Genomic DNA, 14,998 nt, shown 5'->3' on the forward strand with positions numbered 1-14,998 from the left:
TCATGTTGGGAAAAACACTGTCATAATTTCACCGACAGAAACATTACATATCTACAACTATAGTCCACATATTTAAATGCAAGAGTCATCGCTGGTAAACAATGTTCGGGGTGTGGGGGTGGGGACCATTAGCAGGTGATCACACCACTTCATCCCCGTAGTTGGCTGTGCTGTTGAGTGGCCTGACTTTCTGAAGCAGTTCTAACAGGTGCCTGCCGGCGTTCCCACGTGTGCCAAGCCCCGCCTCGGCCGTGTGCATTTGTTTACTCTCAGTGGCTGGTGAATGCACGCACTTAATAGACCTACCCAATTTAAATTTAAAGTTACAGTGATACATGTAGAAAACTTTTCTGTGAAATTAAGCTTTTCATACATACTGAATTTTAATTACACAAATGTGTCTACATAAGTAGAAACAGCTAAACTAATTTGTCAGTTTTTTAATATACACATTTGGAAAACCTACTTTATTATATAACAGACTTTCGGCTTTAACGGACACACCCTCACCTGAATTAGTCCCTTATATAGAGGTTTTACTGTACACGTAAAGGCTCTACAGGGGAAATCATAAATGAGTTAACTGGACAAAAAAAGGGAGAAAACATTATTTTCCAGCATGTACGCAGGTCCTGGAGGGGTGAGAAGAATCATGATGAGGGTGTCTTCTGCAGTTGGAAATGTCAAAGGGGCTGCCAGAAACCTGGGGGGGGTCTGGGCTTGCACCTAAATCCCTCAACACAGGGCCTGCCCCCTGAGGGCTGTCTTACTGTCATCGTGGAGGAATATTTGGGGTACGCTGCCAACCCCTCCTACCTAAACTGGAAGTGACCACCTTCAAAGATGAAAGCATTTGTAGAACTGAAATATATACTTTATTTTAGAGACAGAAATAGGGTAAGGAACAAAGATACCTTTGTTAGTTGCCTCTTAAGTACCATCGAAAGAACGCCCTGGGGAAGTAAGGAGGCAGTTGTGTGTGGGAGAGAAGTTGGGGAGCAGATAAACAGTCTGAGTCCCAAAGGTGGACAGGGACCGGACTCCTGGGTGTGAGGGAGGAGGGGCTGGGGGCCTGGACCCCTGGGTGTGAGGGAGGAGGGACTGGGGGCCTGGACTCCTGGGTCTGGGGAGGAGGGGCTGGGGGCCTGAACCCCTGGGTCTGAAAAAAGAGGGGACTGGACACCCAGATCTGAAGAAGGAACCAGGTGCTGGGATTCGGGGTCCTGGGCACTCACCACACCAGCAGGGTGACACTGGCTGAAGCTAAGGCTGCGACGGCCGAGAGCAGGTACTGGTTGCCCAGCGACAGAGCCCCCGGCCGGGCCAGCAGCTCGCCCAGGCTGGGCCTCCAGGGTTCGACCGTCACCCCGTCGGGCTGCGACCAGCGGAGCACCTCCTGCAGAGCGAGCTGGAGCTCGGTGTCCCCGCGCGGGGGAGGACCGGTCACTGCGGGGACGCGCCCGTCAGCTCGCCGCGAGCCCCGGCCCCGCGCTGCCCCGCCCCCCGCGCGGCCCCGCGCGCACCTTTAAGAAAGAAAAAGAGTCGGGCCACGGGGAGCTGGTCGTGAGAGATCGTGCAGCAGAAGGTCCCGCTGTGCGTGGGCTGCACTGGGCGGATCCGCGCCAGGGACGCGTGGGCCTGCGGCATGTCTCGGAAGTAGGACATGTCCCGAGTCCGCACCTGCGGGACGCTCGGGCTGAAGCGGCGGGAGGCGCCGGGCCGCCCCAGGTCAGACTCTCCCGGGGGACTCGCCACCGGTGAACGTACCAGCCCCGCCCGCGAGGCAGACCACGCCCCGGGAGCCCCGCCTCCTACATCTTGACTCCGCCCTTGGGGCCTAATACTGGCTCACCCGCCCTGAACAATTCCGCAAAACCCGCCAGCCCGGGTTCAGCACTGAGCCTCGACCCCGCCTCTCAAGGCCGGGGCCCTCCCCTTGCACGGAGCCCGAGTCCAGACCGAGAACCCCCGGGCCCCACCCCATCCTCTGTGCAGCACCCCCACCTCCTCCGCCCTCCGCCCGACTCACACCTCCTCCTGCGAACTTCCAGGAATAGGTGATCATCTCTTCAGGCAGCTGGAAGGCCACCGAGCAGAGGAACTTGGCCTCGCGGCCCCGCTTCACCACCACGTCCTTAACTGGAGACAGGCTCGCGTCACCACCTCGCCCCGCCCCGCCCGGGCCCCGCCCCGCGCGCCCTGGCCCCGCCCCCAGCCCGCCCCGGGCCCCGCCCCTCACCTGGGCAGTCCAGCGGGTAGTCGCAGGTTGTGGAGAAACACAGGTCGCAGTGGAAACGCCGCGAGGCCTCCTGGACTCCTGCGGGCGGGAGCGCTGGGTCTGGGCGCCACTCGCCCTCCCCAGCCCGGGTCCCTCGGGCGAGTTAGGGTCTCGTGAGCCTCCCTGGGTTCCAACCAGAACGCGGGCCCCCTTTCTCCGCGCTCACTGGCTGGTGGCCGCCAGTCTCCGGCCTCCGGGGCTTTGATTGGTTTGCTCGGGCTCTCGGGCCCGCCCCGTGCGGCGTCCGCGAGCGGCGCCTGCTCCGATTTTCTCCGGGGCTCTCCCCGGCCGCCCTCGGAGGAGCCCAGCCCCGCTCCCCCCTCCGAGTCCCCCCTGTCGGCCCCGACCGCGTCCCGAACCCCCTCAGTCCTGAGCTCTGAGCGAAGTGCTTACCGCAGGGAGGGACGCAGGCCGGCTCTGCGGAGAGAGGAGGCGTCACTACCCTGGGAGTGCGGGGGGTGCCCGCCCCGAGCGCCCCCGGAGGATGTTTCTGGGCGGGGCGCATTCCTCGGGGGGGCGGGGCGGGGCCTGTATTCCACCCGGGGACCCGGCCGGGCTGCAGCATTCCACCGAGGTCAGGCCCGGGTGGCTGATGGCCATCTAGGGGCCGCAGCGAGCAGCGGGGAGGCGGGGCCAGCCCCGGAGTCTCCCACCGAGGGGGCGGGGTGCACCCCTGGCGATTCCCAGAGGCCGGGCCTGGAGCAAGTCGCCCACTTGCCCCGAGTGCGCAGGGCCAGACCCAGCGGTGCAGGAAGGGGCCCGGGCTAATCCGGGGCGGCGCCAGCCCGAGGAGGGATCCTCGCCGCGGAGGAAAGCTCCGAGGGGGGCCAGGTCCCCAGTGGTTCACGCTGGGGAAGAGCCTGGGTCCCACCCCGGGGAAGCGATTTAGAGACCCACTAGGGGGTTGGTCTGAAGGGCGGGAATGGCGGTCTTAGGACTGGGGTTTTTAAATTGTGCGTGTTACGTGGGGGAGAGGGATTCCACTTTACCTTCTTTAAGCTTTTTGATGGCCTCCCACATTTTCACTGCGGCAGCACGTAAGGCAACCTTTAAGGGCACTGGAGGGTGGAGGGAGGCCTTGTGGTCAAGGCTCCCCCCTCCTCCACCACCCCTCCCCGCCTTGGACTGGCGAGCTCAACTGGACTTGGTAATGGTGTCTGTGCCTCTTCCTCAGCCCCTCTCTACTCGTCCCTGGCACACAGGCCATCTCCTCTTCTTACCTCCCCCCACTGTCTACCCGGAAGGCTGACAAATCCCCAATCTCTTTCCTTCTGCCTCCTGACCACCTCTCTGATGGAAGCCCTTCTCTGTATCATGTGTTTATCTTGTTGAGATAAACACACGAGACACCAAAGGCCTCCTAGGTTCAGCCTAGTTTCCTTTCACTCTCTATTCCTATTGTGCATCTTTCACTTTTCCGAAATGGAAAAGAATATTTTCTAGGGCCTTTGCACGTGCTAGCTTCTGTTTCTGGCACCTTTTCCCGCTACTCCTAGTCACCCTTGTGTCATGCCTTACATAGGCAGTGATGACTCTCCTAGGAGCTTTACAAAGGGGTTTGAGAGTTCATAAGAATTCAAGTCCTTTACTTTTGTCTCTCATAGTTCCCCATTCATTACATTCATGGCTCTCATCAGTTTGCAATTACTTACTTTATAGAGTGATCATTTAAAGTTTGTCTTTCAAGTAAACATGTCCTTCTTTAGTGCTGTGTCCCCAGAACCCTGGAGTGGGCCCTGAGTCTTAAAAAGTGCTCAGTAATTATATGCAGAACCCCAGTATCCAACTGGTATGGAGACCATGACTAGTGGTCACCTGTGGCCCAAATCCATCCCTTGGATGTGTTATTTTTAGCCTGGGAAGTGTTAAAATAAAAAATGAACCAAGTCACATAAAATGTTTGGCATGTTTTAAAATACTTAGAAGAGCTGTAACACAAAGAATTTCTGTGAGGCCGAAATTAGCTTGAGTTTAGTAGCAGCCACCCGCTTTTAGTCAGGGCATGTACCTACCACCTTTCCATAGTTCCCACCTTGATTCATTTCTACTCTTCATTCATTCTTTCATGTTCTCTGTCCTTATGGGTATTTGAGTTTTGACCATTGTAATGGCCTCCAAACTGCAAGGTTTTGTGACTTTTTCCAAAGTGGATGGCTGGATTGACTTAATGGTGGAAGTCATTTTGGAAATCAGAAATGCAGAATGGTGTTTTAGGCTAAACAGTGTTTCTCTCAAATCCATATGTTCAAGTTCTAACCCCTAGTACTTCAGAATGTGACTATACTTGGAGATAAAGTCTTGAAGGGCTAATGAAGTTAAAATGAGGTGATTAGGGTGAACCTTAATCCAATATGACTGATTTCTTTAGAAAAGGAGGAAATTTGGACTCAAGCACAGAAGAAAGGCTATGTGAAGACACAGGGAGAGAGACTGTCAACTACAACCAAGGAGATAGGCCTCAGAAGAAACCAACGCTACTGACACACCTTGATCTTGGACTTCCATCCTCTGGAATAGTGAAAAAATAAGTTTCTGTTGTTTAAGCCACCCAGTCTGTGGTAGTTACAGCAACTTCAGCAAACTAATACACAACAGATTGCCAGTTTCCTCCAAATATCTACTTCACTTTAATAACAGAACACTTTATTTCAGACAGGAAAGCACCTGCAGCTAAGACTATATTTCCCAGCCTCCCTTGCAGCTAGCTTCAATCACATGACCAGTTCTGATCACGTGACTAAGTTCTGGCTATTGATACACACATGGAAGTACCCTGTGGGAGTCACAGGAAATAGCCTTAAAGAATAGTTGTGCCACCTTATTGATCCCTCCCGTCTTCCATCCTGCTGCCTAAAACGTAGATTTGATGGCTGGAGCTCTATCAGTCACATAGGACCTCAAGGACAAGGGCTATATCCTAGGATGGCATAGCAGGAAGCTGGGAGGACCTTGGGTTCCCAAGAAAATGGTGCTGTCATACTAGCCTTAAGTGTCTATCTCAAGACTTACTTTATATGGGAGAAAAACTTCCCGCTTGCTTCAGCCATTGTGGGCTCCTCTGTGATTGAAAACCATACATAAAGGGAGTGACATGAAAATATTGGCAAGAGTGGTTAAGTGATGATCACTTGGTATATGCTGAAGAGAGGTGTACTGAAGCCAGCAAGTGGGTTCAAATGAAGAGTCAAGAACTTAGAGATCTCTTCTTGGCCACAGAGCATGCATGTCGTCACAATGGGATGCTCCAATGAAAGGCCAGGATGTTGCGAGGAGTCATCCAAGAAATATCTATGGGCCAAACCAAGTGATTCATGGTGGGATATACCAAGTAAGCCATGAGGGTGGAGTGTTACATCCCTATTAAACCACAGAAGATGGGGTGAAATGTCCAGAGACCAAGGGGCAGAGGTTATATAAAATGAACCACAAGGGGGCGCTGGCCGACGTTGTGAAATCTGTCCAAAAGAGGTGCCTGTGGTTAGGAGCTTCCACTGTTTCAGGCGGCCTGTGAGACCTGGTTCTTCCATTTATGAGCACACCAGACTCACATCCGAGATTCATCATAAGACCTCCTCCCTATGTGACTTTGGCCAAGGGACTTAACCTTCCTGATCCTCAGTTTCCTCATTCATAAAATGAGGACAATATCTGTGTCTACCTCACAGGGATCGGGGGACAATGCCATACAACATAAAAGCATCCCCACCCCCACCCCAAACTACCTGCCAGGTACCAGTTAGTGGCTGCATGTGATAATGTCTGCAATCGCTTAGAATGGTGCCTGGCGCACAGTGAGTGTTACAGAAGGGTCAACCACTTACCATCCCCAGGTTTGAGATGGGGAAAGTGAGGAGTGGAGAGGTTAGGAAAGTGGCCCAACATCAAAGAGCTAGTTCTGAACCCGGGTGGTCGGGCTCCAGAGCTCCATGTGTAACCATTGCCTGTGGTATTCTGCCCTCCTCTCTACATCATACTTTCCACTCCATGGTTTATACACACAAACAGTATCACCCGCTACCACTGAGACCCACTCTATGTCCCTCTCTCGGGTCCTCCATCTGGGAGAGACCCAGGAGCCAACGCTGCTTCTTCCTACTCTTCTCACCCCCATTCATCTGGTCCAGATATCTCCCTGTCCAGCTGAGCCCCAGCTTCTCCATTTAGAAAATGGGGTTATAAAACGCCACCTCACAGGACTGTTATGAAGATATCTCTCAGGATAATTAACATAAATCTGTCTGTCAGCCTCCCCCACGTACAAAGCAGTTTTAGGACATAGTTAGATCCTTGACCTTCCTTCTCCTGCATCTGCGTGTCCCACCTCCCTCAGATCAGACTCACCTGGGCCCACCTTGACCACTGCGACTGGTCTGAGCCACCACCAGTCACCCTGCTTCTGCCCTTGTCCCGCATGGCCTTAGTCATATCCTGTCTCTTTTTCTCTCCTTAAAATCCTCAATGCCTCCCTCCCCTAACCCCAATCTTAAGAACAAAGGCCAAAGTCGGTCCAAGGACCAAGGTTAGCAGCTCTCAAAGTGTGTTCCAGGAGCGGCACCTGGGAACTTGTTAGAAATGTCCATTTCTGGGCCATACCTCAGACCTACTGGTCAGGAATGGAAGGGGTGGGCCCAGGACTCTGCATTTTAACAAGCTCCCCAAAGTTTCTAAGCATTCGTACACTGGGGCTTGAGAACCACTTACTACAAGGTCCTACAGGATGTGGCCCCTTGCTGCCTCTCTAATTTCATCTTGTTTTGATTTCTCCCTCAATGATGCCACTCCAGCCCCACGAGCCCCGAAGCCTTTGCACTGGCTCTTCGCTCTGCCTGGAATGCTTTTCCTCCAGACTGTCTGCGTGGCTCTCAATGTCACCTTGTTCAGGTCTTTGCTCAACTGGACCTTCTCATTTGCACCTCTCCTGATCAACCTGTTTAAAATGATCACCCCATAGGCTCATTCTCTTCCCCTTGTTTTCCTTCATAGCATGGTTCACCAATTGGCATACTATAGTATTTCACTGATGATGTTTATCATCTGTCCCACCCTCTGCAATATAAGCAGCCCGAGGGCAGATGATTTTCAATCTTGGTCACAGCTGTGTCCCCGGCACATTAAATAAATCTCGGCAGAACGTATTGCACCAGCTTCTCCCGGCCTCCAGTTGGTCCTCCACATGACCCCAGAGGATCTTTCTACACCCAGAGCTGACCTTGTCCTTCCCCTCCCACAAGACAGTCTCAAGTCTCCCTTACCTTTCAGCTGAACCCTGGACCCATATATCTAGCTGCCTCCTGGATGTCCCCACAGGAGGCAGCACTGGATGCCTCCTGGTGTCCTTTACAGTCACTATGTTCTAGCCCAGCTCACCACTATACCCACTGCTTTTTCACTCAAGCCCACCATCTCAGGGATGACCCACCCCCTACCCAGACATGGAGCCAAACCTTAGGTGCTGTCTTCTAAGTTTCCTCTTCCCCAGACCCAAGCTCATCCATCCTGCCCTCAACTCTCAGCCCCACCCCCGAATCTCCATCTTCACAGCGCCTGCCCCAACTCAGGCCTCTTTCACCCCAGCCTCCATTCTCTTCTCCCCACAATCCCCTAGATTGTCCCACACACAGCCCCAGAGGGGTCCTGTTCGCCTCTTTTCAAAATCTTCCCACGTGGGGAGAAAGGACATTTCCTGGGGTCTGCCCTGCCCCCCACCCCTGCCAGCACTGAGTTCTTTAGGTCTTTTTGGGGGTAGGGTGACCACAGCTGAACTCTCTTCCACACTGGACCCCCAGACGCCCCCCCAGATGGATGGGAACCTGTCCATCTTTGGGGATTTTTGTCAAAATGCTTGGTGGGCAAGAGGAGGAAACAAGTAATGGCAGATATAGAAATAAACCGTGAACCCCCGGACCTCCGAGAAGGCCAGTTTATGCTGCACAACAGAGCTCAGGCCTCCCTTCCTCACCCCAACAGTTTCAGTCTCTGGAATAAGGACTGTATGTTATATACCAGAGGAAGATCTCCTGTTTGAGGTCATCTCATCAGTACCCCCCTCCCTCTCACTGAGCTCCGAAGCCATCCAGGGAGGAAGGGAAAGGGTCCCACCTTTACAGGTAGGTAAGTTGAGGTACAGAAGGAGGCAGTGACATGTCCAGAACATTATGGCCAGGAAGAGCCACACAGGGAGGTCAGAACTCACTGGGCTTCAGGCTCTAGGTATTTCTGCACTGTCCCTTTACCTCCTGCCATCATGTCCCTGATAAGTAACTAGCTACCTAGTGCCATCTGCTCCTAGATCGCTGCGACATTCCAGGGGCGCACACCCCCTGCACATGCATCCATCTCTTGGGGGCTCCAAGCCCACATCTCCCACTGCTGCTGCCCCCCACCTCACTCACCCTTAGTGGGGTCCACCTCTTGGAGGCTGAGGATCATCTGGGTGAAGGAGTCATGCAGGTTGCCTCTCTCATCATAGTCTGGGGGTAGAGATGGGGTAGAGGCTGAGGGAAGCAGCTCCCCTAACACAACACCTATGTGGACATTCTCTAAGACTTCGTCTGTATCTGAGTCTCTGTCCCCCAGTCCATCTCTGTCCTCCTGTCCTTGTGAGTCTCTGTCCCCATCTGTCCTCCTGTCCCTTTGAGTCTGTGCCCCAGTCTCTGTCCTCCTGTCCCTCTCCCCCTGTCCCTGTGAGCCCGTCCCCGTCCCTGTGAGTCCCTGTCCCCCAGTCTCTGTCCTCCTGTCCCTAGTTTCTACCTTCCCCTCCTTGAGTCTCTATCTGGCCTCTATCTTCCTGTCTGAGGCTCTGCCCCCATCTCTGTCTACTGGTCTGTGGTTTCTCTTCCTGGGTCTCCAGGCCCTCTGGTCCTTCCCTCCACATAACCTCCAGGGCCCTGGGGGATGGTAGTAGGGTCTCCTCACTGAAATCCACGTTCGAGAGGTTCTTAAAGGCTTCCCAGAACTCTGTATCACACTTCTTGACCTCTTCGTCGTCCATGCCCACGAAGGCTTGGCAGATGCGGGCGCGCTCACTATAGTCTGTGAAGCACAGGAGACAGGCCCAGGCAGAGGCCCTGAAGACCGTGAGGGCCACCAGGATGCGTGGGATAGGACTCCCTGAAGCCAGCTGGGCCATGGCAGAGGGTCCTGACTGGGAAGAAGCTGGTGACCTTTGTGAGGTCATGTGGGTCGGGGGAGGGGCCTGTGGTATGAGGTCAGAAGTCAGATTTCATTTGCAGGTCAAATGTTAGGCTTGGGTTTTTCAGGACGGAAGGATGTGAGGGGTGAGGGGTCAGGTGTCGGGCCTACAATCTTCAGGCTGTGGTTGGGCCGGATGCCAGGCTCCCAAGAACCTCACCTGTGATCCTGGACGTCCTCACAGGTTAAAGGGTCTCAGGGACCCAGAGGCCGGCAGTATGGTGTGAGGTGGCCCGACAGGCCTTGGGGTGGGTCAGAGACAGAGACACCACAGACACACTGTGAGTGCCTGAGAGACAGAAACTGAGACATGGAAAGACATCAGAAAGCACAATGAGAGAGAGATGGAGAGTCGGAGAGGCCACTGTGTAGACACACAGGAAACTCCAGAGACACGGCAGAGATGGGGAGACAGAGAAAGCAGAAGAGAGATTTCTTGATGGTAAAGTCTTTGAGGGAAGGGGAGGAGGAAACTTGAGGGAACAAGGACAGGAGAGACGGCCCAGCTCCTCCTCCCAGGGTTCCTGCGGCAGCCCCCTGAGCCCAGGGGGGTGGGCCAGGGGCTGGGGGTCCCCGCCGGGTGGGCGTCCCGTGCAGGGCGCAGCCTGGGGAAAGCTAGGAGGCCGTATAGTGATCTCCGTGGGTGTCCTCCTCAACTATACAACCTCCTACCTCAGCCCGGGGGGCGCGGCAGGTGGACAGACAGATGGACGGACAGACGGGGCCAGGAGGGCCAGGGAGGGTGGGGAGGGCCGGGGAGGCCCCAGCTGCGATGGTGAGCCCCCGACACGGACCCACAGACACGAGCTTGTGTGTGGCGAAGGCCCCGCAAGGTCGGTTCTACGGGTGGGTGCCAGGACCCAGGAATCCGGGCCCCCGGCCCCCTCCTCCCCAAGGAACCCAGGAATCAGTCCCTTGGCCCATCCTCACCGGGGCCCCAGGAGTTCAGGCCCCCAGCCCCTTCCTCCCCAAGGTTCCTGGAGTCCAGGCCCCAGCCCCCTCCTCCCTCAGCCCTGCGTCCAGCCAGACATGTCTCCCTGGGGAAGGCACAGACAGCCTGGCTTCCTGGGTGCTGGGTCACAGGAAACCTCACCTGTTTTGGAGTTTGGCCCCGTGGACAAGAAGGCTCCCTACCCACCTGTCCGATTCGGGAATCCAGGATCAGGCTGAGGCGCGCCAGGGGATGCGAAAGCTTCGACTCTATGGGGTTTTGTTCCCCCTCTTTCATACCTTCCTTTGGCCTCTCACCATTTATAATGACGACAACTATGGTCCCTGACCCTCCAGCACTGCCCCTGGTCTCTCCAATCTCGGTCCGGAGATCCAGGTACTATCAGCCACCCCCACCCCCCCAATTTTGCAGGTAGGAAGGCTGAGCCCCAGAGATGTGCAGGAACTTGGCCCATGTCGGCCAGTAAGTGGGGGGAGGCTTCCCAGGTGGGCGGCACCCAGGGCCCCCGCCCCCCACCCCCGGGCTCCATCTCCATCTTTACAGTTCCCTCTCCCATCCAGCTGCAGCTTGGCTGGCTCAGCGGCCGTCTCACCTGGTTCCCATCTCCTCCCGCATCTGTGCGTTTCTCCCTCCGCTCCGCCGCCCTTTCCCGCTCCCCGCGCCTTTCGCAGGCCCCCCCTTCTCCTCGCTCCCTCTCCTCAACCTTTCTCTTCACCTTCCGTCTTCTGCCTCCCTCTCTCCTCCCTCCCTCCGTCTTTGTCCCTCTCATGCTCCCTCTCCCTCCATTTCCCAGGCTCGCCCCTCTCCCCCCCCTGCTCTCCATCTCTCCTCCGCCTCGTCCGTCTTCTCCCTTCCTCTCCCCCTTTCCCCTTCCCTCCCTCCCAGGTCTTTTTCCTCCCTTCCCTTCCCTTCCCCCTCCTCCCTGGCTGTCGCCCTCCCTTCTCCTCCTCTCCGTCTTTCTCCTTCCTTCTCTCCCTCCCCCTCGCGCTCCGAGCCAGGTCTGGAGCTGGGGGTGGGGTGGGGGTGGCTGGAGCAGGGGCCCCGGGCTGGGGTAGCGACCCGCGGAGGAGGGGGAGGAGGGGCGGGGGAGGGGGCGGGGGAGGAGACGGCCGCCGTCCCAGCTCTCATCCCCCCTTCCCTCCTGCCCAACATCCCAGACCCTCGGGCGGGGGCGAGAGTCAGGCCAAGGTGGGGAGGAAGGGGAAGGGAGGAGGCCGCCCCGCCCCCCCAACCTGGCCCGGAGCCCGGGCCCGGGTTCCCAGCATGCCCCGGGGCTGCCTGGGGCCTGGGGAGGGGGTGAGAGCAGAGGAAGCTGAGAATCTTAAAGATTTCCAGGGCCCGATCCTCTCCCCGCTTCCCCAGCAGATTTCTCCTCGGGGAAACTGAGGCCCAGAGGGAAGGGTCGGGACTTGTTCAAGGTCACTGGACAAGGCGTGTCGCGGAGACTCGAACGCCCTGGGCCCAAAGGCCCGATTTTGGGGAAGGGGTTGGCACTGGCCTTCCCCCTGGTCTGGGTCCCCCTCCCCCTCTCTGCAGACCCTGGGGAGCCCCCAAGGGTCAGAGAGCAGACCCAAACAGTCTGGCACCATGGCAACCGGGTGGCCCCGCCCCCTTAACCCCCGCGGGGATGGACTCCAGCTGGGGCTACGGTGGAGGTGGGGACTCCTGGGTTCCGGGGCGGAAGGGGCTGGGGGCCCGAACTCTAGGGTTTCTTGGAGGGTGGGGGCTGGAGTGTGGGCTCCAAAGTCTGGAAGGAGGCGGCTGGGAAGCCAGGCTTCTGGGTCCTGGGTAGCGAGGGCTAGGGGTTCGGACCCTGGAATTCTGAGGGAGGGGCCGGGTTGCGGGCTCCACGGTTTCAAGGAGGAGGGGGCCGAGGCCTGGAATCCCAGGTCCCCAGGGGAGCCGGGATGCAGGGCCTCTCCTGCGCCAGACATCCCCTGCCCCCGCCGCTGACCCTGGCCTGTCTGGCAGCCCAGACAACCTCGCCCCTCCTCCGCGGCCCCCTCCCACCAGCACGGCTCACCCTTGACCCCTCAAAGCCCCGCAGCCTCTCCCCTGCCCCTCCCCCTCCCCTCCAGCCAGACGTTAACCCTTCCGCCGCCAGAGGCACCTCGAAAGCCAGACGCCCTCCCCGCACCTACCCCGAGGGTGCGGGCGGGCATCTCGCCCCCAGGCTCCTCCGGCTCCCGGCCGGGCTGCCCCAGCCCATCTCGCCTCCAAGTGGAATCCAGGGAGCGCTGCCCGCCCTCTGCTCCTCTGGACCCCGAATCCAGGCCCCCAGCCTCCGCCTCCTCCAAGAACTCAGCAGCTTGGGCTCCCAGTCTTCCCCCGCCCCCCCCAAGATCCCAGCTACCCAGGCCCCCGGCTGCCTCCTCCCTCGGGGACCCCGGAGTCCCGGCCCCGGGCCCATCCCCTCCCGTTCCGCAGACTCACGGCTCCGAGGCTCCCGCGTCGGGGGGCCGGTCTCCCGCGCCGGCCCTGGGCCCCACGGCCCCGGCTGCTCGCCATCCTCCGCCCGCCTCCGCCGCCCGACGGCCTCTCCCCGGCCTCCGCGTCCCCGCCATCCTGCTCCCGACTCCCCCGGGCGCCGCCGCCCGGCCGCCCGCCCGGGACCCCGCGGCCCAGCCCCCTCCCCAGGGGGCCCCCGCCCGGGCCCCTCCCGCCGCCCGGCCCAGCGCGCCTGGCTTCCCCCTGCCCCGCAGCTGGCCCCGGTCCAGGGGAAAAAATTCCATCCAGCCCGGGAGGAGGAGCGGGCGGGGGAGGGCGCGGGCGGGAGGCCGGCCGGGGAGCGTGACGCAGGGAGGAGGGAAGGGACAAAAGGGGCCGGGAGGCGGCGGGCCGGCGCTCCCACCGCTCCCTCCCTCCACCGCCCTCGGCGCGGCCCGGCTCCCGTCTCGGCGTCTCGCCCCTCCACCTCTCCTCCCTTCCCTCCGCCGGCCTCCGAGCCCCGTGCATCCCCCCGGGTCTGCTCCCCTCTCCCCCAGCCTCCTTCCCCGCCCTCCCCTCCGCTGCGGTCTCCCCCACCGTCCACCCACCGGGGCCCTCGGGTGAATCAGACGCACGTCTGCCCTTGCAGACGGAGCTCACAGTCTGATGGAGGAGCAGACCCAGAGCCAGGCCCAGACAGTCACAATCCGAGGGTGATGGGGCATGACCGCGGGACAGGCCGGCGGCGGCCGTGGAGCCCGGGCGGCAGGAATCCTCTCGGCTGGAGGCAGCCCAGAGGACCCGCGGGGGAGGCCGAGCTCGTGGCGTGACCTCCAGGAACAGGGAGCAGTCAGATCTGAACGGCCCGGAGGGCGGCCGGGAGGGCGTCGCAGGCCGAGGGCACCGCGAAGCCGCGGTCCAGAGGCAGGAAACCAGGGGCGACGCGGGGAGAGCAGCGCCGCAGCCCAGGCAGCCTGGAGCCTAGAGCGCTGGGGCCCGGGAGCGGGGGAGCCGGGGCCGAGGTGGGCGGGGCGCTGGGAAGCGCCTCGGAGGCCAGGCTGGGGACTCTTTCCTGAGATTGAGCAGGAGCCCTGGAGGGTTGCGAGCAAGGGGAGGGACAGGGACAGGTCTGGGTGTCAGAAAGATCCCTCTGGGCCCTGTGGGGCGTGCACGAGGGGGAGAGACTGGTGGAGGCTGGCAGGCTGGGGAGGGGGGTGCCTGAGCGGGGACCCTGGGGACCGAGAGGAGGGGCTGGGGCAGGGAATGGATGGAGGCTGGGGAGGCTGAGCACAGACGGGCTCTGGGAGGTGACCAGGAGGGAAGATGTGAAAGAGAGAAACACCCAGGAATCTGGTCCAGGACCTGCGGGGACAAGCGTTGCTCCCACTGGGGAGCCAGGAGGAAGAGGAGGGTGCGCGAGAGGGAAGATGCTGTGCGCAGCCTGGACCCTCGTGGCGGTTAGGGCCCGGGGACATTTAGGGAAGACACTCAGGCAGTGGTAGGTAGGTAGACAGTTCTGGGGCTCCAACAGTGAAAAATGCATTTCCCTCCCACCCGGTACCCTGGCCACCCAGTTCTCTCTGGGGACAGCTCATGCTCACCAGTTTCTTGCGTCTTTCCAGAGGAATTCTGTGCATCTCTGCACGTTATATTGCCCTCTTCTTTTTGTGCCCAGATGGGATCACAGTATTCTGCGCTTTTCTAATACTGTATTACGACAGTCTCCTATATCCATGTTTGTATAGTATTCCATTGCATAAATTTATTTATACTTATTCAATTGGGAGATTTTTTTTTACACTGAGAAACTAATGCTTACGCGTTTGCAAATCACTGGGGGTTATTTATTTTTTACTAATTTCTTCCAATGCTTTTAAGCTTCTGAGCCTAGGTGTTTGATAAATACCAATAGGTCTTTTAAAATTTATTATTACTAATGATAGGAATAATAATGACAAACATACCCTTTATTGAACATGTACTTGGGCCCAGACTGGATATTTAATAGACATTATGTCATTCAACCATCACCGAAATCTTATGAGGAACTATCTTATCTCCATGTAAGGAACTAAGGTTCTGAATAGCGCGTTCCCCAGTGAATGACAGGGCCAGGATTCGAACCCACGTCTCTCTGACCCCAAGTTCTG

At 58.2% G+C, this 14,998-nt stretch overlaps 1 protein-coding gene across 2 annotated transcripts; it reads right to left on the bottom strand.

Annotated features, from left to right (window-relative positions):
- Nucleotides 1-9,599, bottom strand: SPACA6 (sperm acrosome associated 6). 2 transcript variants are annotated; one of them, XM_081119434.1, is made up of 10 exons: nt 9,194-9,599; nt 8,671-8,748; nt 3,268-3,336; nt 2,672-2,695; nt 2,240-2,317; nt 2,030-2,139; nt 1,524-1,680; nt 1,236-1,446; nt 915-953; nt 1-302 (listed from the first exon to the last, which is right to left on the bottom strand). In XM_081119434.1, the coding sequence occupies exons 1-9, from the start codon at nt 9,453-9,455 to the stop codon at nt 920-922; spliced, it is 1,023 nt and encodes a 340-aa protein (XP_080975560.1). In that variant the 5' UTR covers nt 9,456-9,599; the 3' UTR covers nt 1-302; nt 915-919. The 2 variants fall into 2 exon arrangements, with proteins under 2 accessions (XP_080975560.1, XP_080975559.1); XM_081119433.1 differs by having other exon boundaries at nt 1-953.
- Nucleotides 9,600-14,998: the final 5,399 nt, after the last annotated feature.

The sequence above is a fragment of the Miniopterus schreibersii genome (genome assembly GCF_964146895.1).
Source record: "Miniopterus schreibersii genome assembly, chromosome: 18".
In the NCBI taxonomy this organism is placed as follows: domain Eukaryota; kingdom Metazoa; phylum Chordata; class Mammalia; order Chiroptera; family Miniopteridae; genus Miniopterus; species Miniopterus schreibersii.